At 39.0% G+C, this 27,286-nt stretch overlaps 1 protein-coding gene across 7 annotated transcripts in view; it reads left to right on the forward strand.

Moving 5' to 3' along the window:
• The window catches only part of diaph2 (diaphanous-related formin 2), a 400,637-nt gene that overhangs the window by 189,895 nt on the left and 183,456 nt on the right, over positions 1-27,286 (forward strand). For all 7 annotated transcript variants that reach the window (XM_055224546.1, XM_055224547.1, XM_055224551.1 and 4 more), the window contains 3 exons: positions 2,714-2,808; positions 23,600-23,701; positions 26,876-27,115. In XM_055224546.1, the coding sequence (XP_055080521.1) occupies positions 2,714-2,808; positions 23,600-23,701; positions 26,876-27,115 (437 nt within the window). The remainder of the gene's footprint in view (positions 1-2,713; positions 2,809-23,599; positions 23,702-26,875; positions 27,116-27,286) is intronic.

The following is a 27,286-nucleotide window of genomic DNA, read 5'->3' on the forward strand; positions in this document are numbered from 1 at the left end:
GGTGTGATGTTTATGGTAATGCACACCGTATGTGAATACAAATGAACACATCCTCATTGTATACGGATGATATAGATTTTGTCCTATATTACACAAAATTTACTCTACACTACTCTCTCTCCTACCTACTTGTGTACAAAGATATTATTCCGCAATTTGGCCAAAAATGTATCTATCTCAATGGAGACAACAGCAGGTGGCACTACCAGGCCAAGTTATGGGTCAGATCTGTGGAGAGATGACCCCGCTCAATGAAAGATTGTATATTTCAAGGTTTAAGCAACAAAAACGCCACAGCTGAGTACATGCAAGATAGATACTTTTAATGCCATACTGGAATATTCCAATCAAAGCAATAACATGTTTATTGATACAAGTGAGTAGCGGAATCCCCATCAGAAAAGTCCCACAGTTCACCATTAAGTTATAGCACCACACTGCTGTTTTGTATGCTTGTGTTCTACATTTTTAAATATAATGGCTTTTTCATGTAGCTTTTTATTTGACCTAGCCTTCAATATAAGCCTGATATGGGCTTGCGTATCAGTTTGTTGTCAAAAGTAAGGCAAAATCGTTATCTGACAAACCATTAAGTGATGTACAAGAGAGGAAAATAGTGTTCCCTTCTGTTCACAATGAAGACAAGAATGTCACCCAGAGCCGACGTGAGACTTGGAGATGTGTTTTTAATCATTTTCCGACAACAATGGAGCTTTTTTGGCACAGACACACAACTGAAATGGAGTTATGGGTACACAGACAAAACAGACTGCAGGCCGATTGAAATCCTGGTATTAGTGTCTCTATAAGATATGTTGACAATAACAGCAATTACCAGACCTATCCTTTCGGCTAAGCTAAAAGTGCGCTCCCAGTGAATTGGTTACAGCACAAAGATGATCTATTGTTCAGTTTGATCCACCTATTCCTCTGTAAGCCCAACTTAATTCTACTCTTTTCACCGAGATAAACACAACAGCTTTTTGTATGACACTGACAGGTGCAGAACATTTAAAACTAACACAAAATGAATATTAAGACAGATAACAGGTGCAGACAGACAACACAGAACAAATGTTACTTCAATTTCTTTCTTTGCTGTAGGCTTTTAGCACGTCTCACATCTAACCTGCCTCCTTTGTCACCCACATCAGCTACACTTTGTAATTTACAAACATTTGCGAGAATCTCTTTTGACAAGCCTCCCCCAAGAGACGTTCACATCCAGCTGTTGTTTTATCTAAACAGAATCTATAGAACATATTGCAGTGTTATGGATGTGAGACTCTACACAAGGATGTCATGTTCTGCTTGATTAAATGCACTTTCATAGATGTCATGCCATTGCGAAAGAGGGAGTACTGCGCATCACTGACACCGCGGCCAGGGCTATCAAAGCTACTTAAATCTTAACAGAGACACATTTATACACTGACTCCTCTTTGTGTAGACAGTACACTTTTGTGTGTGCAGAAATGACTATGATAACTCTTCCTTTGTTACACATGAAATGCAGACATCAGGTCCCAGCGCCGCGGCACTACAGCAGCTGTTGTGCTAGTCTCCTCCAACTCATTACTAAAGCTCCACCTGTGACTTCCACCTGGATACTCCATCAGCTCCAGTTTCCAGTGGAGGCACCTTAGCTAGAGAGTAAAATGCCCACTGGGCTGTCCCCTGCAGGCGGGTGCAGGCGGGTGCATCCAGCAAAACAAAACTGAAACCTGCTCCAACACGGCAGACAACAGTTGTGCAACTAGCTCATTCCTCAATGAGGCACTATTCATGCGCACTCTTTTACTTGTTTTCTTAGTTTTTTTCCATTCAAGCGGAGATTGTAGTTGATGTTTTGTGGTTCCTTTATCGCACTACATAATATTATACTATGTGAGGTTCTGCTTATGACCCTTACTCTGTCAACATGAACTGTTAAATGGGAAGTGGGTTTATTTTTGGATGATCATTATACGCCACTGAAATGCTGAAAGAGATAACATAAAACTCCAGTACAGAAAACGATATAAGTTAAGTTTTAGCTGTTAAAATGTTTGGAAATATCACTTAAAGATCCTGTACCAATTATTTCCATATATTTGAGCAAAATGTGTTTTTTCCCAATACAGATATATTATATAAGCAGCTTTAGTACATTAACATGCTAGTTATTGTTAGCTTTGCCCTCAAAGCAAAAAAGTTCTCCACTCCGGTCTGTTGTGCAAAGTGTTCTGAAAGTTGTGAAATCGCATCACGGTGAATAATTAGCGAGCGATAACTCTCTGATGAATGCAAGCTGTTTGAAAGGAACTAGTTTTGTTTTTCATGTTTTTAAGACAGTAAAAATCAGGTACAGCGCCTTTAATGAACACAGATATTCTAGCTATTTTTCAGTAATAGAAATACTTCAATGATACTAGTTACTCACTCAGTTACTTAGAAGACAAACTAAGAATTGTTGTTGAATAGAACAGTATTTGATTGTTTTTTTCTTACGAATAACAGGATAGTACACAAAATGCTCCTCTTACTGTTTTTGTCAAGGTGACTCAGAGCTAGTACAAAGAGTGTGTTGCTTGTTCCTCTGTGACGAGTTGGATGTGTGGTCATTTTGTGTGAGGACCGATGAGTGCCGGGATGTGTCTTTGAACCCCACGGTCTTATAAGGCAGTGGAAATGACCCTTCTTCCCCCCTCTCTCTCTCTTTCCATCACAACAGCTATTTTCCTGGGCTCGTTCCGCCTGCCTTATGAAGAGATCCGGGACATTGTGCTGCAGGTGGACGAGGAGCGGCTCAGCGAATCACTCATCCAGGTAAGACGGATGCTGCGCCGGTGTGCTGAGATTCAAGTCATTTAGATAGAGGCACCGATCACTGTAAACAACACTATAACATCTTTTAAAGTTGTAATTTTTGTAAGTTGTACATTTTTGTATTCAAAAAAATGAGATAATACTGTCATACCGATTACATTCTTGTTAATTTTCTGCCTACATTGTAAATTTATCCTAATCTGTGCTGAATACTATGCTTAAAGGTACAGAACCACCTGCCTGATTCTGTGGAAACAGGAAGTTAAACCACACTTCAGAATATTCTCCATGGAGCTAAATGTTGCCATACTGTGATAGAATATAGCCAAAGAAACATCCCCATGAAAACAATATTTTGTCTATTTTTTGGCTAAAACGTTACGTAGTGTGGCATTTCCCTGACAATGGCAAATTTGTGCAATGTTGGCACCTGGATACACAACAACAACAGATATTTTTCTCTATTTTGCCAACCCTTCAAGACTGTAATTAATTTAAATACGAAATGTAAGAATGGGCCAAAAGCAGAGGACAAACTTCCATGTTTGGACCTTAACTATGAATGCCACTGTTTCATTAGATGTACCTATATGCTACCTTCAACTATTAATTACAGATAATGATCCCTCAACACGCTCAACTTTCATCAAAACAATTTCCGCACGATTTTGCCCATGACCAAACGTATTAGTCTATTCACTCGCGTGGCCGCTATGTTCTCAAGTGGCTGTGTTATTGGTCAGTCCGTCTCCCTTTCACCACAGAGACCCTTGCATTCATACTCTCAGAATGGAGGATGAAGGACGCTCTTGGCGCAGTCTCCTAACCCCACCTCTCTTTCCCCTTTCTTTGTCTTCAGATGTGATTGATGAGTTTTCCAAAGGCTAGTTCTTTTTTACACCATTTTTATTTTCTCTCCAAAGCATTCATTGAAAGTGGGCTGTGCAAGTCACCGGTGGACAATATACTTTTGACCATGACATTGATTTTAATGAGGGATTATACTTTCGGAGCACATCTTTTACAATATGCTTTGATTTTTAGTTATTCACCATCGAACATCTAGCAATAACAGTAACAGTATTATGTATAATATTAGCATAAAGAATTTCGATGTAGTGTTTGTAAAATCCTATTTAGGTTGCAACAAGACCTGGTTAGCAAACTGGTTATCCCAAAGCTATAAACTTCTTATTCAAAATTGACTTTTCAGAGAATTTAACCATTTTATAGTTGTTTCCCTTTCTCATTTACCCACTTGAAGCTGTATTTAGTGTGATTCATGCACCTTTGAGTAATCTTTATATGTATTCAAGATGTCATTGCTCCCATCAGCCCCTGTTTTCATTGTTGCTAGTATACGGCCACTACTCTGTACTTATTTTGTTCTCCAACTTTATTTTCTAAATTGGTGACACATAGGATTTGGTAGAGTTGCATAGTAATTTTGTTTTTTGTTTGTTTTTTTCAAATCTGCTACCTGCTTGCACGCTCAACATATCCATTGGAAGTGCCGGCAACTGTGCAGTTTGTTTGTTTTTTTATGACGTTCACGGCGATGCCAGCTTCCATTGGGCACCGCAGTGGAAATCAGCGTACTTGTTTCTTTTAATAAGTCATTTTAGATCAGTATTGTGATTTAAAATGTTGAAATTGTAACATAATCATCCACGAGTGTCGTAGATTATAACTATATAGCAGACACAAGCACAATATGTCTTTAATCAAAATACCTGTTCGTAAACCTTACCCTAATCCTAACCCTTACTTTAAACCACATGTGTCAAACTCAAGGCCCGCGGGCTAAATGTGGCCCTCCACATCATTTTATCTGGCCCTTGACAGGGTAAACTAAAAGGTATGATGGTCTTAAAATGTCATTTTTATAGGAGATGCACAGCTACACTGCCATATTTTTACATCTAGGCAAATGCATATGTAATATTTGTAACTTGAATAAGTAATAAATACAGAAACAGTTAATTAACAAGTTGAAAAAGTAGATTTTTTTTACATCTGGCTCTTTGACGGCAGCCATTTTGCTGATGTGGCCCTCGGTGAAAATGTGTTCGATGCCCCTGCTTTAAACTGATAGCCACTATTGCAAAGTTACTATAGTGAGGTATAACTGGTTGTGTTAGTACATGGAGAGTAATGGTCATAGTTGTTTAATAGTAAATGTAAATTAAGTTACTTTAGCTGAAATATTTATACTTTTTACATTATTCCAGTAGGAATTTAGCATCTTTTGCCATTTTCACTTCTTGGTAACAGTCCTCATGTGCAATATATTTCCTCTAATTTCTTAAAGCAGGTGCAACTTTAGTTAAAGTGGTGCTCTGGAGCTACTTTGAGTCCTCAGGTCATTTCTACCCGGGGAAAATAAAGCAAAAATAATTACTTGTTTGATGATATCCAGTCTAAGTCCTTTCCCACATGGTTTATCAACACTTGCAGAGGAGCAGGTCTGGATCCTCTTCACTGCTTAGTTCTTGGGGAGTAGTAAATGGGAGCAAGGCAATATATTTTTAGATGGGACTATCCAGAGAGCTGCCCTACAGGACTATTATTTTGAGCTCTGATAACCTTTAATTGGCTGCTAGTCTGGCACAGTGCACAGTATATGTTATGAAATGGCACACCCCCACTGCTTTGGGAAGTAGCTTTTTTCCCCACTTTGAGTTATATTCAGATTATTTTTTTTGCATGTCCTAAATAGCAGTACAGCTGGCTTGCTAGCTGTCCTTCCCTTTTTATAGAAATAAAGCATCACTCTTAACAAGCTTTTAAATACGTCCTTAACTGATCACATCACATTTTGGCACATGGTGTTTGCCCATGACTCCTCCTACTTTTTCAAATGTGGAAAACCATTGATGACGGGTAAATCACTGCTGTTTTTCCAGGGTGGGGGGTTGTCTATGAAAATTGTCTTAAAAACATGCATCTTCTTGCAATGTGCGGGATCTCTACAGGTCCGACCTGCTAGTCTCCACAGAGAAAGATACATTTAATTCCGTACTGTGGAACATTCTAGGTAAATATATCTATGGAGACAAATGTTACATCAGTGGTGGCTGAAGTACTTAATTTTGTTACTTAAGTAGAAGTATACTGTTGTATATATTTTTTCTACCTTTAAGTATTTGATTTGATTTTTAAGCATATCTCTTTTTAACTTCGTGCATGCCCTTATTTGTATTTGTATTTATTCAGTGTGTTTTATGTTTTATGTTGCACTTTATCACCAAAATAAGTTCCTAGTTTGTGAACTGTGTTCACAAACGATGGCAATAAAAGGATTCTGATTCTGATTCTGAAAGAAGTACAGAAAAGGTTACTCGAGTAAAGCAGTGAAAAAGATCATATTTTGGTCAACAGCAGAAATACAAACTTCAAAAATGTTTCTTATAAATTGGTTTATTTATTTATCCATCCATCCATCCATCCATTTTCTTCCGCTTATCCGGGGCCGGGTCGCGGGGGCAGCAGTCTAAGCAGGGACTCCCAGACTTCCCTCACCCCGGACACGTCCTCCAGCTCCTCCGGTGGGACCCCAAGGCGTTCCCAGGCCAGCCGAGAGACATAGTCCCTCCAGCGTGTCCTGGGTCTTCCCCGGGGTTTATTTATTTATTTATTTATTTATTTTCATTTGCTCAAAGCCAAAACTTGAACTCAAAAACTTTTGTCAGGATGTTACCACGAACATGGTAAGAATAACCCGTCAAATCATATGAAAAGTACTTTACCTTTACAGTCCGATTCAAAAACATAGCAGAGTAAAAAGTACAGATACCTGCTCTCAAATGTAGTGAAGTAAAAGTTAGAATAATCACTATAAAATCTACTTAAGTAAAGTACATATACCTAAGAATTCTACTTACGTACTGTACTTCACTATTTTTCTTTACTTCAAGGTATAATCTGAATACTAACCTAATCCTCCTGCGATGTACATGTGAATATCAGCGTAGTCAGAACTGATGACGAGAACTTTTCAGAGCAATAGAGTCTATATTTACCTTAACCACTGTAACAATTTGAGAATAAAATAAATATAACACAGTGATCAAATGATAAATATGTAGAGCAACTTATCCCAAGTCAAAAAAGAACTAGAACCTAAAACAGCTTAGGGAAATTCCAGTTCCATTTCACAGCTCTCCACATGCGCCAAAATACCAAATTTCAAGTTAAGAAAATCCCACTTTCTTCTCTGTCACTCTGGGCTTTCAGTGTGTAATAAGTATGGCACAGCACAATAAGGCAGCTAACGAAAATGAGAGCTCAACAAGCCTCTGGAGGGCTGGTGTGCGAGTCAGCTTAAGCGTCTGGGAGCTAAGCTAATGTCAGAGTGTCCGGAGGGAGGCCCGTGTTCACTTATCGCTGCAGAAGGCAGAACACATCTGGCAAGTGCGCTATGGCTAACTCTGCCACTGCTTCTGCTTAAAGAACGGTTTGAAGGCTAATGTACTGTCTGGCCTGGACAATGGGAAACCAGTCTTACATAAACGTTTATTAGCTTTCATCAATGAGAGCTACTTTGTCACGAGCTATAGTGTTGTTATGCAAAGTAATTATAGGACTGGTATTCACAAAGGAGTTTATAACAGTGCACGTATGTTGTCTTGTCAAGCGTCACATAATTAGCTAGCAGGATTAGCCAAAACTTGATTGCAAATTAATCAGTCTACCACAATAGTCTAACGAGGAAATTAATGAATAAATAAATAAATAAACAAACAAACTACCTTTCACACCTAGCATTGCCAAAAAATCCAGTATTGTATTAAAGTACTGTTCCTTGCTCAAATCAAATTTAAAAGCCATTATAAATATTGTGTGATTTCTGGTCTTATAAGCAATCACATTAGAATGTTTCCTTTTTACCTCTTAAACCATGAATAAATCTTTCTTTCATGCTATAATTACTTATCACATGAAGTACATGTTGATTAGTCGCCACATTTTAATATTATGTTGAATTCTTTGCAGATAATTAAAATGTATTGGATACAGTCTTACCAAAAAGGACATTTTGATTAGTTTAATCTTTGCCAGCTTAAATTTGTGATAAATAATGTGCATAAAGCAAAACATTATTACTGAATTATTATCAGGTCTAGTCTGTAAATATTGAAAGCAGTTAGCTGTAGTTAATTAACAATTTTAATGTCAGGTTCATAGTATAATTAAAATAATCAAGTGTAACTAAATGAAGTATTGGATCTGGTTTTAAAGAAGTCATATTATGCCTTTTTATAGTTTGAATCTCTGACACCTGTGGATCATTATGTTATATCTTGGACATTTAAAAGCAATATTGATCTAAAACATTGCTGCAAACGTCATCACAAAAAAATACTGCTCTGCTTTATAATAATAATAATTGGTAGATTGGAGCGATGACATCTTGAATAGAGTAGTATAAAGATTACTCAAACATACATGAACCACTCTAAATACAGCTTCAAGCGGGCGAGAAGGCGAAACAATTATAACATGGTTTAAAAGCTCTAAAAAATCGATTTTCCATAATAGGTCTCCTTTAAAGATGAACTTAAACAGAAAGTCAGGAATGTAATCAATAAAAAAAAAACATTTGTGTTGACCTGCCTTTGCCTTTGTTTAATGTTAAATTTATACGTGAACTTTGGTTGTAAAATCCATTCTAAGAGCATAGTAAAATGAACAAGCGCATCCGAAATTACAAAATACTATTGTGCAAATGACCGTGCTATAGTTTAGAATGGACAGCTTGGATTAGAGAGACGCCGTCCGTACTGGTAGCACAGTCTGGTTGCAGTGGGGGAGCGACAGAGACTGCCTGCTGCTTGACACAGGCCTAAGCGTGGGCTCCATCTGCACCTCGCTCATCTACGCTCATTATGCTGATTAATCACATACACCACCCACTTTGAGCGGCACGCCAATCACTATTTATCCACACGGACAAGCGCGCACGGGGGCACAGCTGCACCTACCCAGTGAAAGTATTGCATATTTCAGTACATTTCGGGTCAGCTTTAATCAGTAGTGCTTGTAAAGTATAATGCAACAGAATATACGTGATAATGATCTGTCGGTACTGATGTGGTTTGAACTAAAAATACAGGAAAAACAAGTGTGCGTAATACTGGTAATGCAAAAGAAACCGCATTGAGTATTTCATTTGGAGCTGAACATGAAGGAAAAATGCAATAATATTACACAGTAGGTTAATATTTAGTGAAGGAAGTTTTTGGACACTCAAAGGGAATGAAAATAAACACATTGAACGAGAATGAGAGATAATGAAGGCCCATATTATGAAAATGCAAAGTCGGTTTTGAGCAGTGACTTGAAGCTCTGTAATGAGTTCCTGATGGGTTGTGGGCGTGTGTTCCAGAGGGCGGGGGCAGCTTCATAACCTGCGTATAACTTCAAGCTTTAGTTCTAACCAAATCAAATCTGAATTTTATTTGCTAACACAGTTTTATGACTCTACTCAGTACCACATTTGAGAGTAAAATTTACAGAAACTCAATTATGTCAAGGAAAGGTGGAGTGTCTGTGGCTCGTCGAAGTCCGCCACGGATTTCACAGAATACGATCACTTTTTCTATACTCCTTCTAAATATCTCCTTCTAAAGATCCTCCTAAATATGTTTTATCAAATCGCATCAGGTAAGTACTTGAACGACCATTTTGGAGGTCAAAGGTCATGATGGAAATACTTCAGATAGTATACGTCTGACATTTTCAGAGGACCAACATCAAAACTAGCCAAAAACTGTATTTTTGTAGGATATTTTATTTATATAACACATTTAAAATACACCTTAAGCTGCCCAAAGTGCTTCACACAAAAGTCAGCAAAAAACAGATATACATAACATACGACAGACAACAATAAAACAACTAAATATTCTGTCTAGTTATAATTAAATACCAGGGAGAAGATTACTAACGTTAAAGATTAGGCCAGTCAGTTGCACTTTTGAACTTTAGCCACATCAAAAAACACAAACCCTCAACACCAATAACGCCAGCACAGAAGCGACACGCGCCCACAATGCATCTCAAATTACAAAACTCCATCTTATCATCTCCCCAGTTGGTGGACAAGTCTAATGCAATGATTTGTCAGCACAATGTGGCAGTTGCGTCGGCCTTGAAGTACCCCTCCCATGTTTCACCCTGGCACCGCGCATAGATTGCTCTTGATTGGCTGTGCTTATTCTGCATTAGGGCCCATCAGCGCCTCCCGAATGATTTACACATCCCTGAATCCTGGCAGACAGACACGGCCTTGTCTATTCATCCGCCTCTCCATACCAATCCAAGCAATTTCCTTCCTCATACCCATTGCTTATGCATTGTGTCGCGCAAATGCAAATTTATATGTTGTTATGTGTTTTCGTAATCGGCCATAACTGCGCCGTTGATCGTAGCGTCCGTGCGTGTTTGTGTGTGTGTGTCTTGGATTTTCTCTCACTGACTTTTTAATTTCATTTGCCTATTCATGACTGTAGTAATGGACAGAGGTCACTTTTGTCCGTTGGTTTAATACAATCCAAAGCGTCAACATGGCTGCCTCGCGAGCGTCAACTAACAATGAGATGAGAAGGACAGTAGACGACACTGAACGCTGGTTGTGTAAAAGCAGGTTGGGGAAAAAAAAAGAAGCTTGGCAAGAGGTCCTAGCATTTAAAAAGGCTGACAGACCTGACTATTGTTGGCCTAGACTAAAGAGAAGAGTTGTGAGACCTTGTTTGCATGGCGCGGAGTCAGACATGTGTCCAGAATAGTAGCGGGCACCTTGTTGTATTGTTTGGTCTTGGCACTAAAGTATTCTGAGACCCCTCCAGTGCTGCTTTGGAATTTCAGACATGCCGGTGACCTTGTTGTTGCACACTTAAGTTGGCTCCCATTCTTGCAGCCTCTAATTTCTCCCAACTCTTTGACAACGCTTTGGTTTTTGCCACAGGGACAAGCCTTAACCGGAATAATGATGGTATTTGGTCCTCAGCCCTTAATGGTTCATGCCAGAAGACAACAAGGAGGTCATATTCTTAGTCATTAGCATTGTAAATGTGTAAAGTTCACATGCTTTACGTCACTCACTCACTGTTTAACATATTAGACTAGATTGAGTGCATCAGTGGATTCTTTTAGTGAAAGATCAGGTGCTTCTAGGACAAGTGAATATCATTAAAATTCAAAGATGTGGCTTACAACTTTTAAGTCCTGATGAAGACTGCCATAGGTCAAAACGTGTAAATGCCTTCCTTGTAACAAAGAACTTTTATTTTTGTTATCAGTGTGGCTCAGACTCACTCAGACTCAGCTCATTTTAGTCCTATATGATGTAGGATATTGTGTTACAACATGAAGAAGCTGATGTTTGTATTTTAATACCTGGAGCTGTGTTTTGTTGTCATTTGTTTTGTTTGTTGTAATACAGAAAGAGTTTGACTGTGTTTTAAAAAGCTATACACCTTCACTAGAATAATTTAGATCATTTCAGCCCTGGAATTATCAATCTCTACTAAACTAAAGGTTAGAGTTACTTGTTAACTTGAAAAGTACCACTTCATGATGTCTACTTTTGTATAAATTAAATCAGTCACTTCATAGTTGTAGCTACTTTTCAGCTTATATAATAGCATGAATTTCTTTTCATGAAAAGACAATAGAAGACCTGTCACTACCCTTTTAATTTAGTATGTGACATATGTTCGCATTTGTCTGCTCCCTGATACATTCTTTTGTCCCTTAATTATAACAAGAACTGCTTGCTGTGTTAGTTATTCTTAATGTAATGCAGCCTTAATTTTATAAAAACAAAGGCTGTTGCTATTCTTACTGTGAGTCGTATCAAATGCATGCAAATATCTCTCTAATTAGGGAACATTGTCTTTCCTCTTGCACAATATATATAGTTTGTTTTGCATTCTTCTCAGAAATGGCTGACATGTAATTTAAACATGCCTTAAATCATATCGTATAGTATTTGTTAGTCTGTCTTTGCAGGTTAAAAATGTGATGGTTTGAATGGATCACAGTGTTGGTTGACTTATTATGTTGTACACATCGTAGATCTTTTTCTGTCTGACCCAGAAGAGCCATGTGATCTGCTGTCTGCTGAAATGAGTTAGTCATCACTAAATGTTTGAGCCCGCCCACTTTCTGGTGTGCGGTAAGCCCATGATGTGGCCCCAGGGGCTTGTTTTGCGGAATTTCAGAGTGACTTCTTAATGTTTAATGTCTGCCAATGTATTTTATATTACCCCGTCTTCCTTTCAAACGGAAAGGCTAATGACTTTCACCGCACTGCTGCTATTCATTTGTAATTACTAATGGCCTACCTTGTGTGCTAATACAGCGCAAGGATTTCAGTAATGTTTCATAAGTAAACAGAAACTGCATCCTTCAAGGAGAAATCACTTGATACTGGATTTCGACAGTTAAAATAAACGGTAGAGCATTCTTAGTTAGTGAATATACGCTATACCACGCAATTGTAGAGTCCTCCTGTCAAAGTTGTTTTGGTTTATCGTACGATTGGTGTCAATGTAAGTAGAGAAAACAGCTGAAGAAAATGCTATGCTTAAACCAGCCACCGGTGACTTGATAAGCAGATTCCCAGGTGTTGCCAACAAGTTTAAGACCAACTAAAATGTTTACAGAACTTCTGCAACTAAACTTTGTTGTCAATCAGCTTTCCCATCCTACATGGTTGCTTACTTAAAAAGGCCACTGTTTTACTTCAATTTAAAGCATTGCCTACGAAAGTTTATTTTCACAGCCTGAAATACACCTTCATAATTCAGTTGATAACCTTAAAAGCCACATCGTGTACATAGTGACATTTAAATAATTGTAATTGTTTCGCACAGTGGCCACGTAGGATCATACCGCAGCCCGACAGCATCCTCTCGGTGTCAGTGAGAGGAGCCTTCCCTCACCTCGCCATGGCAACAACCTTTCCGCCAGGTCTCATAGGACTTTTCCCAAGGAGCCTAGCTTGTTATTATTGTTTATCTCTCTTGTCAATCACCGCAGGGCTCATCCATATGCATGCGGCCATCATTACACAGACTATAGCCCATTGGCTGCAGGAGGGTTCCTACCAGCGCCGAGGCCGGTCTTTGTACAGCACTGTAACAACAGGTGATTGCAGCCGGCTGGCACGGCTTTGGGCATCATTTGCATGGCGTAAAAGTGCACATATGGGGTGAGGCGATAAGTATTGGCCTGTTGGATTAAAGCTTCAGCGAGAGAAACGGGGCTCCCCTTTGGGCTTAATTGTGGTTTATTTTGGCAGCACATGACTCTCCACTGCGTCAAATGCTATTTCAACAATGGAATGTAAAATGCATTATGCTGATTTGGTGGGGAAAGGGTAAGTTTTGAAGTTAAGGCAAAATTGGAGAGAGGAGGTAGAAGGACTGGCGCGATATCAAATACACTTCAGTAATGGATGAACCCAACGTATAACATGCACTTTTCGCTGATGATCATACCCAAACTGATCTCTTGCCACAGAGGCCAATGCAGGTACCTTGTCCACAGGTTGAATATTGATATAAAGTGGCCATTCTCCAGCCTCTATGCATGCAAAACAACAGTTAAATTTTGATTAGGTGCTGTCTACGGTGTTGCTACTCCTCAGGCACACTAGCTGCTCTGTTGCTTAAGCTAAAAAAAAAAAAAAAGCAAAAAAAATCATTTCTCTGTTTTCACTCTCCAATTGGGCGTCTTTGTTTTGTGTGACAGATGGCACATCACTCAGCGAGACACTCTCAGACAGCATTCTCCACAAACAAATTAATTTCTATTACTGCTTTTGCATGCTTGTTCTGTTGTTTTATTTTTCTATTTTTTATGGCTTGGCAGCCTCATTATACCACTGCACTGTATTAAAATGGCAACAAAGAGTTCTATAAAGGAATAATATTTACTATTGGGAGATGATTTAGTTTGTTCACAGCTAAAGGTCATCTGCCCTTTTGAACTTATGTTATATACAAGGGAAATGTATGTCTTTTTTGCACAACTAACTAGAGCATTTGATTATCTTCATGAATTTACAATGGATGCCTTGTGTTTTTGATCTGATCTATCTTGTTGGGCATTTCTTAATAGAGTTATTGAGTGACATTTATGTACAAAAATGTTGTTTAATCAAATCACTTCAAAGTAGGTAATGTCAGAAAGCTGATATGAACAAATCATACACACAATGCTCTTAACAAACACCACTAACATAAAGTATAGTACATTTTCAATAATGTTATGGCAATTTAGTTGGTAAAACAGAATGCACAGGTAACCCAGAGTTAAAATGTGATTAAAAATAAATAAATATTGATACTTGTTTAAAATTTCAATGGAAATAAATATTGATAATTAACAAATATAAGTTCATAAATGTGTTAAATAGGTATGTTAAATATAATTAAAAATAATAAAAAGAAGAAAAAAATACTGACTTTAAAGACATAATAAATAAACACACTGAACAACCAATAGCACTTTAGTCTGATGCTGCATTAGCCAATAAGGTCAAGGTTAAGCCCTGGCATTGCACACTCCTTCATGCTGCTCAATCTGGCGTCAGAGGCTGACCCCAGAACTCCTCGCTTATGTTGTTGTGAATCAGCATTCTGCTTTTGATTTTTCTGTGATTGGTAAGCACAAACCAATGCAAAAACTACCTTAAGTATCATTATCATATATGCTCGTGACAAGACGTTTGTTAAACTCTTAAGATACTGAGCCTGCTGTGCTGAGAGCCCACAGAAGCCTGGGAAACCCCGTAGCTTTTATTAGCACATCTTGTCCTCCATTGGTGAGTCTTATACATTGTGTAATATTGCGCTGATTTAGCATGCTAATCGGTGCTAGCTTCTATGCTGACCTCTGCTAGCCTTTTTACTATGAAAATGTCCTTTGTAGAAGTCAAAACGATAAGCTGTGGGTTGTTTTACTAAATCCTTCATGTAACTTAAAGGTGCTGTGCACAATATTTTTAGTTGGTTGTTAAAAAAGTGTTGCTTGTTTTGGTAATAACATGTGTCCTGTTTTCCTGCAGTGCTAATGTGGTTCAGAGCTCTGTAAAAAATTCTTGTGAAAGTCTAGTGCAATTTATTGTCATTTTTTTCATTATTTTGGTGCAGATTATTAGACCTAAAAGTCATAGTGCATTTGCACTTTAAAGTGACCTTGTGTTATTTTAAAGGTGTTTTGACTATGCACTTTAAAAATGAAACTAGTAATATTACCATATTTAGGTTTATTTGGGGGGGGGGGGGGGGGGGGGGACATACAGCACTTCAGAGTCACACTGCGATCCAACATTTATATAAATTTGGCTGAACTTATTCTGTACAAGTAAATAAATCTGTAAATAAAAAAGCATGTAAATTGCACAAAAAAGGCGTGCAGAGGAGAAAGGATCACTTTACAGTACTGGATGGCAAGCCCCAGCCCAAAGACTCGAATGAACTGGTAGCTCATAGCTCGACTGATTACAAACACATAGAACAGACAGTAACAGACATTGAAAAAGGACTTAAACAACTATAGTATACCCGGGTATATTTTATTTATTTGTGGTATAATCAGCACTCCATTTTAAGTGTTGTCAGCATTCTCTCTTGTTACTCCCTCAGGCCCCTTTGTATCCAGAATCTGACTGTCTTTCACTCTGCTATTAACAATAACACTCTGTCCCTTTCACTCTGCTATTAAAAATAAAGGTAACTGCATTGCCATATCCAAATACTATAAAAAGGGTACAGAAAGCACCTTAAGTGGTACACATATGTTTTACAGTTTACTGTAAAAAATTGCCAATTTAGTGACAAGAGTCATATCACAAAATCTGGTTACACTTTATAATAACTACACACAAATTAGCCGTAACAAACCTTGAACAAAGTCTTGATTCTTAACAAATAGTTTATTAAGAAGTGTTTTTTTTTCCTCAACCCCATCTCAGATTAAAAAAACTACAGGCCAATTGAAAAATGTAATCAGAGGTGATGATGTCTAAAAAAAAAACCTCCTCATACCATCTTTAATGTTCATATAGCATTTCTTAGAGCTTTCCTGAAACTTCTAACTTCTAAAAAACATCCTACCCTTTGCTGTTAATTCCTCAGCCTCCACATGAGATAAAAGAGTTCAGGTGTTGCATTTTTCTTATTTTTCCCCCGCTGTATCCGCCGTATTTCCTGCTCACAGACAGATTTAATGTCACACTTAGTCTGTCAGGTTGGCCAGCCCCAAACTTCAGACGATTCCCTCCCTCCTCTTCCTCCCTTCTCTGCCTTTCACTCACTCCGCAGCCCTGTTTCTTATTTTACTTAATGCGATTTTAGAATCTGTCACACTCAGTTTGTTGCTTGTCACTCTGTCACTAGCAGCACTCACGTCGACATTTTGAGGTGTTTGTGGAAATTGTGCAATACTACAACGGCTCTACCATCTGATGCTATTTGTTTAACATGTCTAAAGGAAAAGATAATAGTTAGTTTCTTTCTTTTTTTTGTTTTGTAGGCTATGGCGTTTATTTGCTGGCACGTACTGTAGATGAGTATTTAGCAAACCATATAGATCTGTGTAGTCCCTCAGTCGCACAGGTAGGTTTCATAGCAAAAGAAAATTCAATTCAGTTGGGACACTGCTTTATAACTGTCTCATTCAAGGCAGTGTCCCACCAGCACTTGACCAGAACTGAAGAAGCCTCTTGGACGTCTTCACTCTTAAACTTTTCTATTTTACAATGTATGGAAGCTAGACTCTAATTTGAAAGTCACTGTAAAAATAATTCGAAGGCTATTTCTCTACATGACTGTGGTTATTTCCCTACTGTGGCATTTTCCATCGTCAAAACCAACAAAACAAATTGAATAAATCCTTTTCCACATTCTCAAATTCGCATCTCCCAGTCCCATTCTCTCCACCCACCAACTATTTTGACAAGTAGCTGTTTATTGTCCATTTTAAGCTTAGTTTGAGGAGACGACGAAGAAAAGAGCGGACTTTCGCGACTGCACATAGTAATGCCTTTTCAGGAACCGTCAAACCTTTTTCTCTCCGGACTAACGTTGGTGGAATCTTTTCTTCTGTCTATTACTTTGCTATTGATTCAAAGCGAAGTCTTGACTGATTTTCTGTGCGGCAGGTAGGAAGCCCGCTGAGGTGTCGCGGCGGGGAGATGGCGCTCCCATGTTGCTCCCCATCACAAAAGCGTGTGCAGAGTACCGCCTGTTTTTCCGTCTCCGCAATCCACCAGAAAAATCAATTAAGAAGAGAAAATCACATCTGTCAAGCACACGGCAGTCGCGGCGCTGCTGTCTTTGACACTAGACCCCCCCTAAGCCTCGTCGACAGAACACGGTTTACTCATATCTGCTCCTCTTATTCAAACCGCTTTCATAATGACTTTAGTGCTCAGAGAAAGGCGTTATCGATTGACACGCCTCCCACTATATTTTCGGCTCTCTTGGATTTCTTTATCATTTTGACATTACTGTTGGGAATATGCTGCTAGGCGTTCCGAGTATATTTCCCAGGTAGGAGTCTTAAAGTGAGAGATGATAGATGTTACCACAGCAGCTTTGACACAATCCAGACAGAATAATAGATAGCTCCAAATGTGTTGAAAGTGATATGTAGAACATTGTCACTTTAGTAGCAGCATGTGTTCGGGCGATGCTGATAGCTCCATTTACTTCTAACAATAACAAGATTTTGCACTTTGAGATTACATGCGTCCTAGGGATTCTTGCTTAAGTTAAGTTTAGGTCTTGCATAACTCTTAACATTTATAGAGCATCTGTTGGCATTAGTTATTTGGACTCAGCTGGCATCTTCATACGCGCTAGTATAAAATTTTCATCATTACTAGTACAAAACAATACAACTACAGTCAAAAAGAGGTCCCTCAAGTACTTCCCCCAATATCACAGTAAAAGTAAGCACGTTTTCCGATGTGTTTTTCGCAATTCCTCATGTACAAATTGAATAAATGCAAGATAGATATGTTTAATACAACGCTGTCTGTGGAACATTTCAGGCAAAGCTGTAGGACACATGTGTCAAACTCAAGGCCCATGGGCAAAGTGTGCCCCGCCAGGTCATGTTATGTGGCCCGCAACAAAGTAAATTAAAAGGTATGACAGTTTTAAAATATCAGTTTATCAGGAGATACACAGTTACACAGTGTGGGGAAGCTGGCCCGAGTGATCAAAATAGGAGGCAGACTCAAAAGAAGTCCCATTAGACACATTTATTACCCGTGCAGTGGTACACCGTGAACACACAAAAAAAATAATACATATGTACAAAAATTAACGGTGCTCAACGAAAAACTAAGCAACCAAACTTAAATAACTGAAACAAAAGCCACGTGTACCCTGGCTACACTGGTGTTCTGCATCTGTCTAATTGCCCAGACTAAAATACTTCCCTGTACCGGAAGCCCCACCCCCGGTCTACTCCATCTCTCGTCCAGGGGGCGGTGGGAGTAACATAAACACTATGTTCCATAAAAACATCTCTCGGGCCCGAGTCCCTTTACCAAAAGTGTTTAACTAAACAAACTATAAACACTTAGTTCCGGAAATGAAAATACACAAGACATTAACACAACGAAATAAACTTAATTCAGTTTTTCCCCCTCCACATGGTCCGGCCCACGACCCCACTCAAGCCTATAAAATGGCCGACATAGGGCACGCCCCCTCTTTGTCTGGACCATGTGGGGATGCAGGTAAGACGATTATTGGACTGAACTGAATACACATTTAACTAAATAAAATATATTTAACTAACAAATGTGTGGTGATTTAAACTGATTACAACTAAACAAAACAAACCCGGGATAGTTCTATTTCGTTGAGTATTGAAGTTATTGAAAATGAACAAACATGTGCAAAACCAAATCATAGTACTATTAAAAGGGACAAAGGCCCACTTTGTCACACACAGACATTTTTTCATATCTATGTAAATCCATATGCAATATTTGTAACTTAAATAAATAATAAATATGGAGAAAGTAGCTGCATTCATTTTACATTACATTTGGTTACATTTATCTTATAGTTACATCTGGCCCTTTGAGAGCGACCATTTTGATGATGTGGCCCTCTGTGAAAATGAGTTTGACACACCTGCTGTAGGATATCCATGGAGACAAGCAGGTGGCATACCCCTCTCCAGAAAAGCACTTTCAAACAAGCTAGCCAGTCATAATGCAGTTATATTTCTTATCATCAAAACCACATTGCTTGCTGATACTGATCGTATAACTTCAGTTTTGTAGTAGTAGGTATGATATAACACATAAAATACAGACAAAAACAACCCCCAAACCTAGCAGCATAGATGTCAAGGCAATACTTACGAGCTACGTCAATGCTAGCAACACCCAAAACACTGCACTAGCTACTTTAATTCCCAAAACACTATATCTTAGATCTCTTGACCATCAACATCCGCTTACAGTCAATCAAATCCAGACAATAAACGCATTTGTTAGCGCGAACAAGCTCTACTCGCCTTTCTCGTATTGTTCTTTTGCAACCTCGACATAAACATATCAATAATCGTTTGCATCATTATATAACGCCGCTTTTCTCCTGCTTTCTTTTCCAGCATCCTGTTTTTAAACCCGGCTGTGTTATCACCTAATGTGCGTCTAACACCACATCTTTGAACTGTATTAACTTAGCCAGCCTTCTCGGGCACTCCCAAACTGCGATTCGCCGGGAGCCCATTGACGGCAGCGAAGATCAAAGCGCGGAAGTGAAAGCCCCGCAGATACTGTCATCTTGTACAAATGTTTAGTGAACCGTAACCTGTATCTCATTACTTTTACACTCGCCTTTACCCCTCACCGTGCTCGCCTGCTCTCCGGCCTCTCGCGCAGTCCGGGATGAAGTGCTAGCATTTATTTGACCGATATTCACCCACTGTTCAACACTGGCGTATTTATGCAGACGGATGTTTAAAACGTGCCTGTGAATAACCAAAGCACAGATAGGGAGTGGTTGTCGTAGTAACTGGAAATATTATAGATGTGTTGAGTTGGTGTCCAAAAAAACAAGACATAAATTTACATCAACGGTGAAGGAGATGACTAACAAATGTATCTTGACGGTTCTATTTCTGCTCTTTCTGGCGACTACTGTCTTTTTAAACATTTATACATAGACACACACATAAAACGTTTTGGACACACCCTCTAATTCAGACACATACAGATAAGAAACAAGTTATATGGAATGAATATGTTACTTTTTATTGCTTTGAAAATGTTATATTCGCCGAAATGTTTTGTCCGCCCTCCCTTCCTTCCCCGCGCTAAGCCATTCCCCCTTCAGAGTGCTATCCGATAATCAGCGTGCATTTCGCTAATAAATCCCGCTCTTATATATTTATGAAAAATGACTGTGCGAGTGCATGGATTACATAGTCTTGCGGGCTAAGTGTTGTACAAGAGGCGTGGGCTTGTACTGCTAACCGCAAGGATGGTTCGAATAGTGCCTGGGAGAGAGACAGCAGTATTACTCAAACACGCATGGATAATAAGATAAAACCACTTCAGGTATGTTTTGATGAGAGAAAAACTTTATAAAATGGTAGAAAGCTCCAAAAAGTCAATTTTGCATAATACCCCCTCTTTAATATCCTGTATTGTGCTGCTGGCTGCACTAATATTTTCTCGCATACAGTAAATGAATGTGTCGCTTGGACTCGATATATGCCCTCCCTTTCGGCCCGACTGCTGTGTGTGTGTCTAGAGACCTGCTGTGCTGTCTGGCCCTGCGTCATCGCCCAGTCTCCCACACTGGCACACATATGTCTCTGCCACCTCTGTGTCAATAGAGCTTCATGGGGTTTTTGATAATTAACAAGATGACAGACAAATCAAGTGACAACTGCAAGGTGGATTTCATTTTCCAGTGCACAAACCTCCCTGTTCTCCTCGCCCTGCTCTAATGCGTAAGCCTATTCTCCAAAGTGACATCCAGAAATGATTTAGATTAGTTTCACAGATGATGGGACAATGGTGGAATTAATGACGAGCTAGCGCCTCGTTATGGGGAATTGTGAGTCTGTAGAACTCAAGGAGGCTTGAAAGTTTGGAGATCACTTTAAAATTATCCCCTGGTTATTGTCGTTGTCTGAAAGAAACCCCACAATAACAATGAGGACATAATGAGGACATAATACCCATAACCTCTCAGTTAGATGACAGCAGCACTAACAACTCATCCCCATACCTGCATTTTTAATTATGTCATCACAACAAACCAGGTGCATTGTCATTTCACAGATGTTTTATTGATATTTATTTTATTGACCTTCATTTAACCAGGGCCGTCTCGTCTCGCTAAGGGGAGTTCTGAACTTCAACACCTCACAGGCTGGCTTCAGGGAGACATTTTTCTATGCCAGATGCCCTTCCTGACAAAATTAGCCATAGCACTTGACTGGACTGGGCTAGAGGAATGAAGCGTATTGCCCGTAAAGACAAAAACATATGCTTTAGGGAGATTTAACAAGATTTAGCGAGGATGTGGTTAGAAAGCAAATGCGCACTGACGGTCCTACGTGTTCCTGACTGTTGTATCCTTAATGTAATTGTTTTGTAGTTAACAGTTGCCTCTTAAAATGTGCACTTTGCATACTATTTAAAGGGCTTACTCTACATTTAAAGGGCCTATATCACGCTATTCTCTCTCTATGTTCTTATGTTGTTTCCGGATCACAAACCTGGACTTGTGTTTTGTTTCATTCACACATGATTAACACACAAACCCTGCATATTTCCGCTGAGTTCTTCTCTCAAACTGATCCACCTTGTGATGTCATGTGGTAATACAGGAAGTGCGCCACTGTGTTTTTAAACTCCACACACCTTCACTAGAATCATTTGGATGATTTCAGCCCTAGAATTGCCAACCTCTACTGAACTAAAGGTAAAAAGTAGATGTTAACTTGAAGACTACCTCTACATGACATCACAAGGTGGAACAGAGCATTTTAAGCTTTGAAGATGTAGACAGACTAATAATGCAGGGTTACTCAAACACATGTGAATGAAACAAAACACAACTCCAGGTATGTTTTTGAGGAGGTAACAACATTATAAGATGACTTAATGCTCACAAGAATCCATTTTGTGTAATATAGGACCTTTAAATAAAAGGATGTACTGAATGACCAGGAACCAACATCAACAACAATGCCTTCTATTTATTAAAAAAGTAGTAGTAGAGTACACAACAAGTTAGCGCTGCCCTTCTACAGTATCATTGATGATTGCAGACATGACGGGCCAGAGGCAGAGCAGCCTCTTTCTTCACATAAACTCGGGGTTAATTGTTACTTCCAGCACTATTGCACATCTTGCACTCACTGTGATCTTTGTTGATTGACCACTTCAGGAAAAAAGCTGTAACTCCTCCTCAGTTATAAATGTCAAAAATAGCTGAAACAGTTTTGCGAAGCTTTTAAGATGGAGTCTCTGGTGATTTTCTTTAAACTGGCATCCAGTGTTAGTGTTTATCTATCTTTAAATATAGCATTGACCTAGTTTTGTGTGTCTTGTTTTGAATTGTAATCGCTTATATGTCTTGAAGTTGCATCAGTTTGATTTGTGCCACCTAATGTAACTTCAGGACTCACAATGAAACTACTTATTTAAAATTCTGCCTATGCTCTGCAAGGTAGTATCAGGAATCTTTTATGCACTGAAGTAAAAGTAAGCTCATTTATGCTATTTGGGTATGCTTTTCCATATTTATTGGTCAAACTGTATGAGTAAATAATTAGCCTCTGGAACTTTGTGCAGAATAGAGAACGCAGAATTCTGCCCACAACCATAAGGATAAATATGCCTCCATTTAAGTCCGAAATAATCTGTAACAATCCCAATTACACTAATATGTTTTCTTCTATTTATACAATCCCCAGCTCTTCCCACATACACTGATATGATCAGAAGTATTCATTATCAAGGCTCCATTGCTTTCTGCAGCGCCTAATTGGGGATTCAGCAAAAAGCAAGCAACATTTGATATAATGACTTTCTCCCAAACAGGAATTGCAGCATTATCGCTCACTTTTTATATGCTCCGTTCCCCTGGGGTAAAACTGAGATGTCATCATTAGTGGCCATTGGACTCTGGCCATGCTGAGCTGTGCAGAGTGGTCAGCGTTGAAACAACAGTAGCTAGCTGTGTTTTCCCTGTCTGGGTTAGCATGTGCGCTGTGACCCTAAGTCTGCTCCTGCAGAATATATTTAGGAAGCTAATGAGCAAGAAGGCTTTGTGACTGTGCGGAAAAGGGCATTGCTTTCTCTTCCGTCTCCTCAGGGGAAAAAGGAGGTGAAAAGTTGGTCTGGTCAATTTTATTAACTCCACTGACCTTCACGCAAACAATTAACATTTACAGAAAACATGCCCCCTCCCATTTCCTTGTTCATCTACATCTTAATCTGCAGCTCCCAGACTTCTTTCTCTGCTTTCTCTGGTGACTACAATCAAAGAAAAGTCACAAATTAGCAGCAAACTCTTTCCTGCGTTTTTAAAAAGACAATTGCAAGGTCGTGTGGATTATGCAGTGAAAATCCATTTGCAGTCCCCTACCATGTTGCGTAATTGGCACACAGCGGCCACACACTTGTAGTGTGGTCCCCACTGCGTAAAGTATCCTGTGATTCTTGTCAGCTAAAAAAGAATATTAGATCTCTATTAACCAAATGTGTGTTGTGTACTCTCTGCAGAACCTGATAAAGAACCTGCCCGAGCAGAAAGAACTGAGTGCACTGGCCGAGCTAAAGGGAGAATACGACGACCTGGTGGAGTCGGAACAGTTTGGCATTGTGGTGAGTAACTGTCATTTACAATTGAAATTAAATTATTAGTTGCACAGTTAAACAATAGGGCTGCACAACTTTGGGAAAAATCAAATTTTCTGGCAAGTATTACAATTAGATTCACGATATATGTTTAAAAAGGAGGACAGTCTACTACTTATGGGTGACAGTAGCTCACTTTGTATTAAAAGTGTTTGTCCACTGATTCAACATAAAACATCATTGATTGAGTGTCAGATCCACTGACCCACACACTGCAATTCCAGCTCCCACAGTGGAGTGCAGTCCAGGCAAGACACTTAACCCTCCTCACTCTTAGTTGTGTACGTACACTGGTGTATAAATGTGTGTGTGTGAATGAGTGTTTTCTTGATGTAAATTTATATAAATGACCATACATAATTGCCGTCTTTATGATTTGATACTTGCACTTACTCATAGTGTGATTTTGATTTCATTTTGTAATAAAAAGAAGCCTTAAGCTAAAATGGCAGATCAGATTGACCCCTGCTTATAAAGCAGGTCACACTTTTCTTTCTTATTGCGCAACATATTGAGGCGGGGATCATGACACAGAAGGCACGGTAGGTTAAGTGTTTTGCTCAAGGACGTGGTTGATGGGCAAATGCTCGATCAATTGAGTGACTTATATGCAGTTTTCAAGACATGTGGTTTATGCAGCTACATATTCATCTTGGCCAAATGAAAAGAGTTCAGGCGTCTCATTTTGTCCAACCTTGTCAATATACTTCACTGATGTCTTGTTAATGTTTGCAGTGTCACACGGGTCACCCCTTACCCTATAGAACCAACTTAAGGAAATTTAAATAGGGTTCACACACACAAACAGAATGATTACTACTCGTTGGTTTCAACTGTTATATGCAACATTTTGAGGACTTTTTCCCCATTCAGAAGCTATATTTTGTTTTAAACTGTTAATCGCTATGGCGACCATCCTAATTTTTCATCATTCCTAACCCAATGGACAAAAGGGATTTCTCTGTAGAACTGATACTTTGCAGTTGATGCATCAACATTAAATAAAGCTCAAATCAAAGTCCAACAAAACCTCAGACTGAGCGTCACACCCCCAGTGAATGTTGACGACATATTAACATCTTAGGTCAGATTCTGGTAATTGTTGGTTTGCTGAATCAAAAAATTTGATACTACTATTTCCTCATTTTGTATCGAGGAAACTTTTTAAATTTTTAAATTTTTTTATGCAATTGAAAAATTGCACTTCAAGTTAAGTTCAGTTCATCTAAAAAGCTGGCTTTTTGCAAAGAACACTTCTTTTGATTAGAATCTAACTTCAGCACCTCACTGAAAGCAATGTTTTGACATCTCGTGTCAAGGTTGTCTCACGATAAAAACATACCCTTTGGCGAAAAGATCCTGCCTGTTATAAAGTTCTGTGGAAAAAAGCTAACATGCGCACTCAAACCACTTGATGATGTTCTCAAAGCTCTTACTGTTCCACTATTGATGTGTTTTGAATGTTGGATGTTTTGCTTTTAGAGAGTCAAAACACATAGGGACTCATTGTAACCTGTAGAATTCAGTGGTGGATGTTTTTTTTCCAAACTCGATAATGTTACATTTTTAACACAATGCGGAAAAGATGTTTTCAGAACTTGAACAAACTTGGGCAAAGGACAAATATCCTGACCTTTACATCCTACCCATTACTGTAATTACTTTTTAATTAAGTCTCATTTTCTTCCATTTACAGTTTTTATTGAAAAGCATGTCTTTCAACTTGACAAGAACTATACCGATAATCACAGAAGTACATTCCCACACTGTACAAAATGTTCAATTAGGTGCAGGGCTGGTGATGGAGCCCTCGCTCAGTAGATCTCGCTCCTCTTTTCACCACCCGTTTGGTGCCTACGCCTTTGAGCCCATATAATGAAAGTTGGGGGCGGTAGACTCTTGGTGATCTCACCAATGTAGAGATGACATACCACCCCACTGATGAAGTAGCTCCTCGACGTGAAGCTATTCAGTTCCCCTGGGAAATAAGCCATGTTCAAGCTTTTCCCTGCCAAAGCTGTCACTGCACAGCTCCTTTCTTTGTGAGCTCTACTTATTGTATACAAATCCGAGCGGCGCTGATGAGGGAGTGAGAGGACAAGTGTGTGAATGGATGATCCTGCATGGCCTGTTGGAGGGTAGGAGGATTGTTTGACAGAAACTTGCCTATACACATGAATACATTTAAGCAGTAATCAAACACTGGATGGATCTGAAGGTTGCCTTGAAGCACTGTATTATGCATCAATCTGTGTGGTTGGTCTGAGGCGGCTGCTGTGCCACATATCTCAAAAAAAAAAAAAAGTGAGTTTTAATTTCATTACATTTTAATATCTATTTGCTTGACTCCACATGGCAGTGAGTATGCTGTGTTCATGGAAGCAGAATACATTTAAGTGCATAAGAAACATGTTTTAATTTATCACAAATAAGTGGTAATAAAAACATAAAGGACATGAAAGACAAAGTTTACTCATGATTAAGAGAAATGCCCTAAAGCTTTTATGAGGGTAAAATGTCATAATTTAGAAACGTTACTAAAGATGAGTCTGAATAGTAATGTAAAAAACGAACTCACTCGGTAATTGTTATTAGAATGTCAATTGTAACATAGCTGTGTCTTATTTCAAAAGCAAACTAATTATAAACAATCCTTGACAACTTAAAATAATTTGACAGCAACCCTGCTTGTTTGTGGCTTTTCATATTTCATGTTTCTTTGTTTTTTTTACCCATTCACCAGCTTTTATACAACCACAGAAACAGAAGGTCAAAGACTCAAGGACTTAGTAAATCAGTGCTTATATTTCTGGTGCATTGTGGACTAGTTTGTGCACGTGAATATTTCCATCAGTATAAAAAGCTTTTAGAAAAGAAAGATGTTAGTCCTTCTCCTTCACGGTAAATCCAGTAACCCTTTTTCCCTTCGTTAATGACTTCTGAACATGGTTACATCATGTCCTAACAGTTCTTTTTTGCTTTATTAATATATGACATAATAAGGCTACTTTTCCCATTGTCATCCTCAGTTAAAGTGTTTGACACATACACTACGTGAACTTCTCCGGACGATAACCCTAACACCTAACTCACCACTTCTATTATATATTCTGTGTTCACACCTCTACTCTTTCCTTGCAGATGAGCTCCGTGAAACTCCTACGGCCGCGTCTTAACGGCATCCTGTTCAAACTGACATTCGAGGAGCAGGTCAACAACATCCGGCCCGACATCATGAGCGTGACTTTCGCCTGCGAGGAGGTGAAGAAGAGCGAGGGATTCAGCAAGCTTCTGGAGCTGGTGCTGCTGGTGGGCAACTACATGAATGCGGGCTCCAGGAACGCGCAGACCTTTGGCTTCAACATCAGCTTCCTCTGCAAGGTAACACTCTGGCACGGAGCACACATCAGACATGACATAGAGGAGATCAAATCAGCTTGTACCAGTACCGAAAACGATTTTAATGGTTGATATTTGAGAATAGATACGTAATAAGTAGGTATGGTTAGAGGAGGTATTATGTGTCGTTATTATGCACTTTTTGGTGCTTTT

The sequence above is a fragment of the Periophthalmus magnuspinnatus genome, chromosome 10 (genome assembly GCF_009829125.3).
Source record: "Periophthalmus magnuspinnatus isolate fPerMag1 chromosome 10, fPerMag1.2.pri, whole genome shotgun sequence".
Classification (NCBI taxonomy): Eukaryota; Metazoa; Chordata; class Actinopteri; order Gobiiformes; family Gobiidae; genus Periophthalmus; species Periophthalmus magnuspinnatus.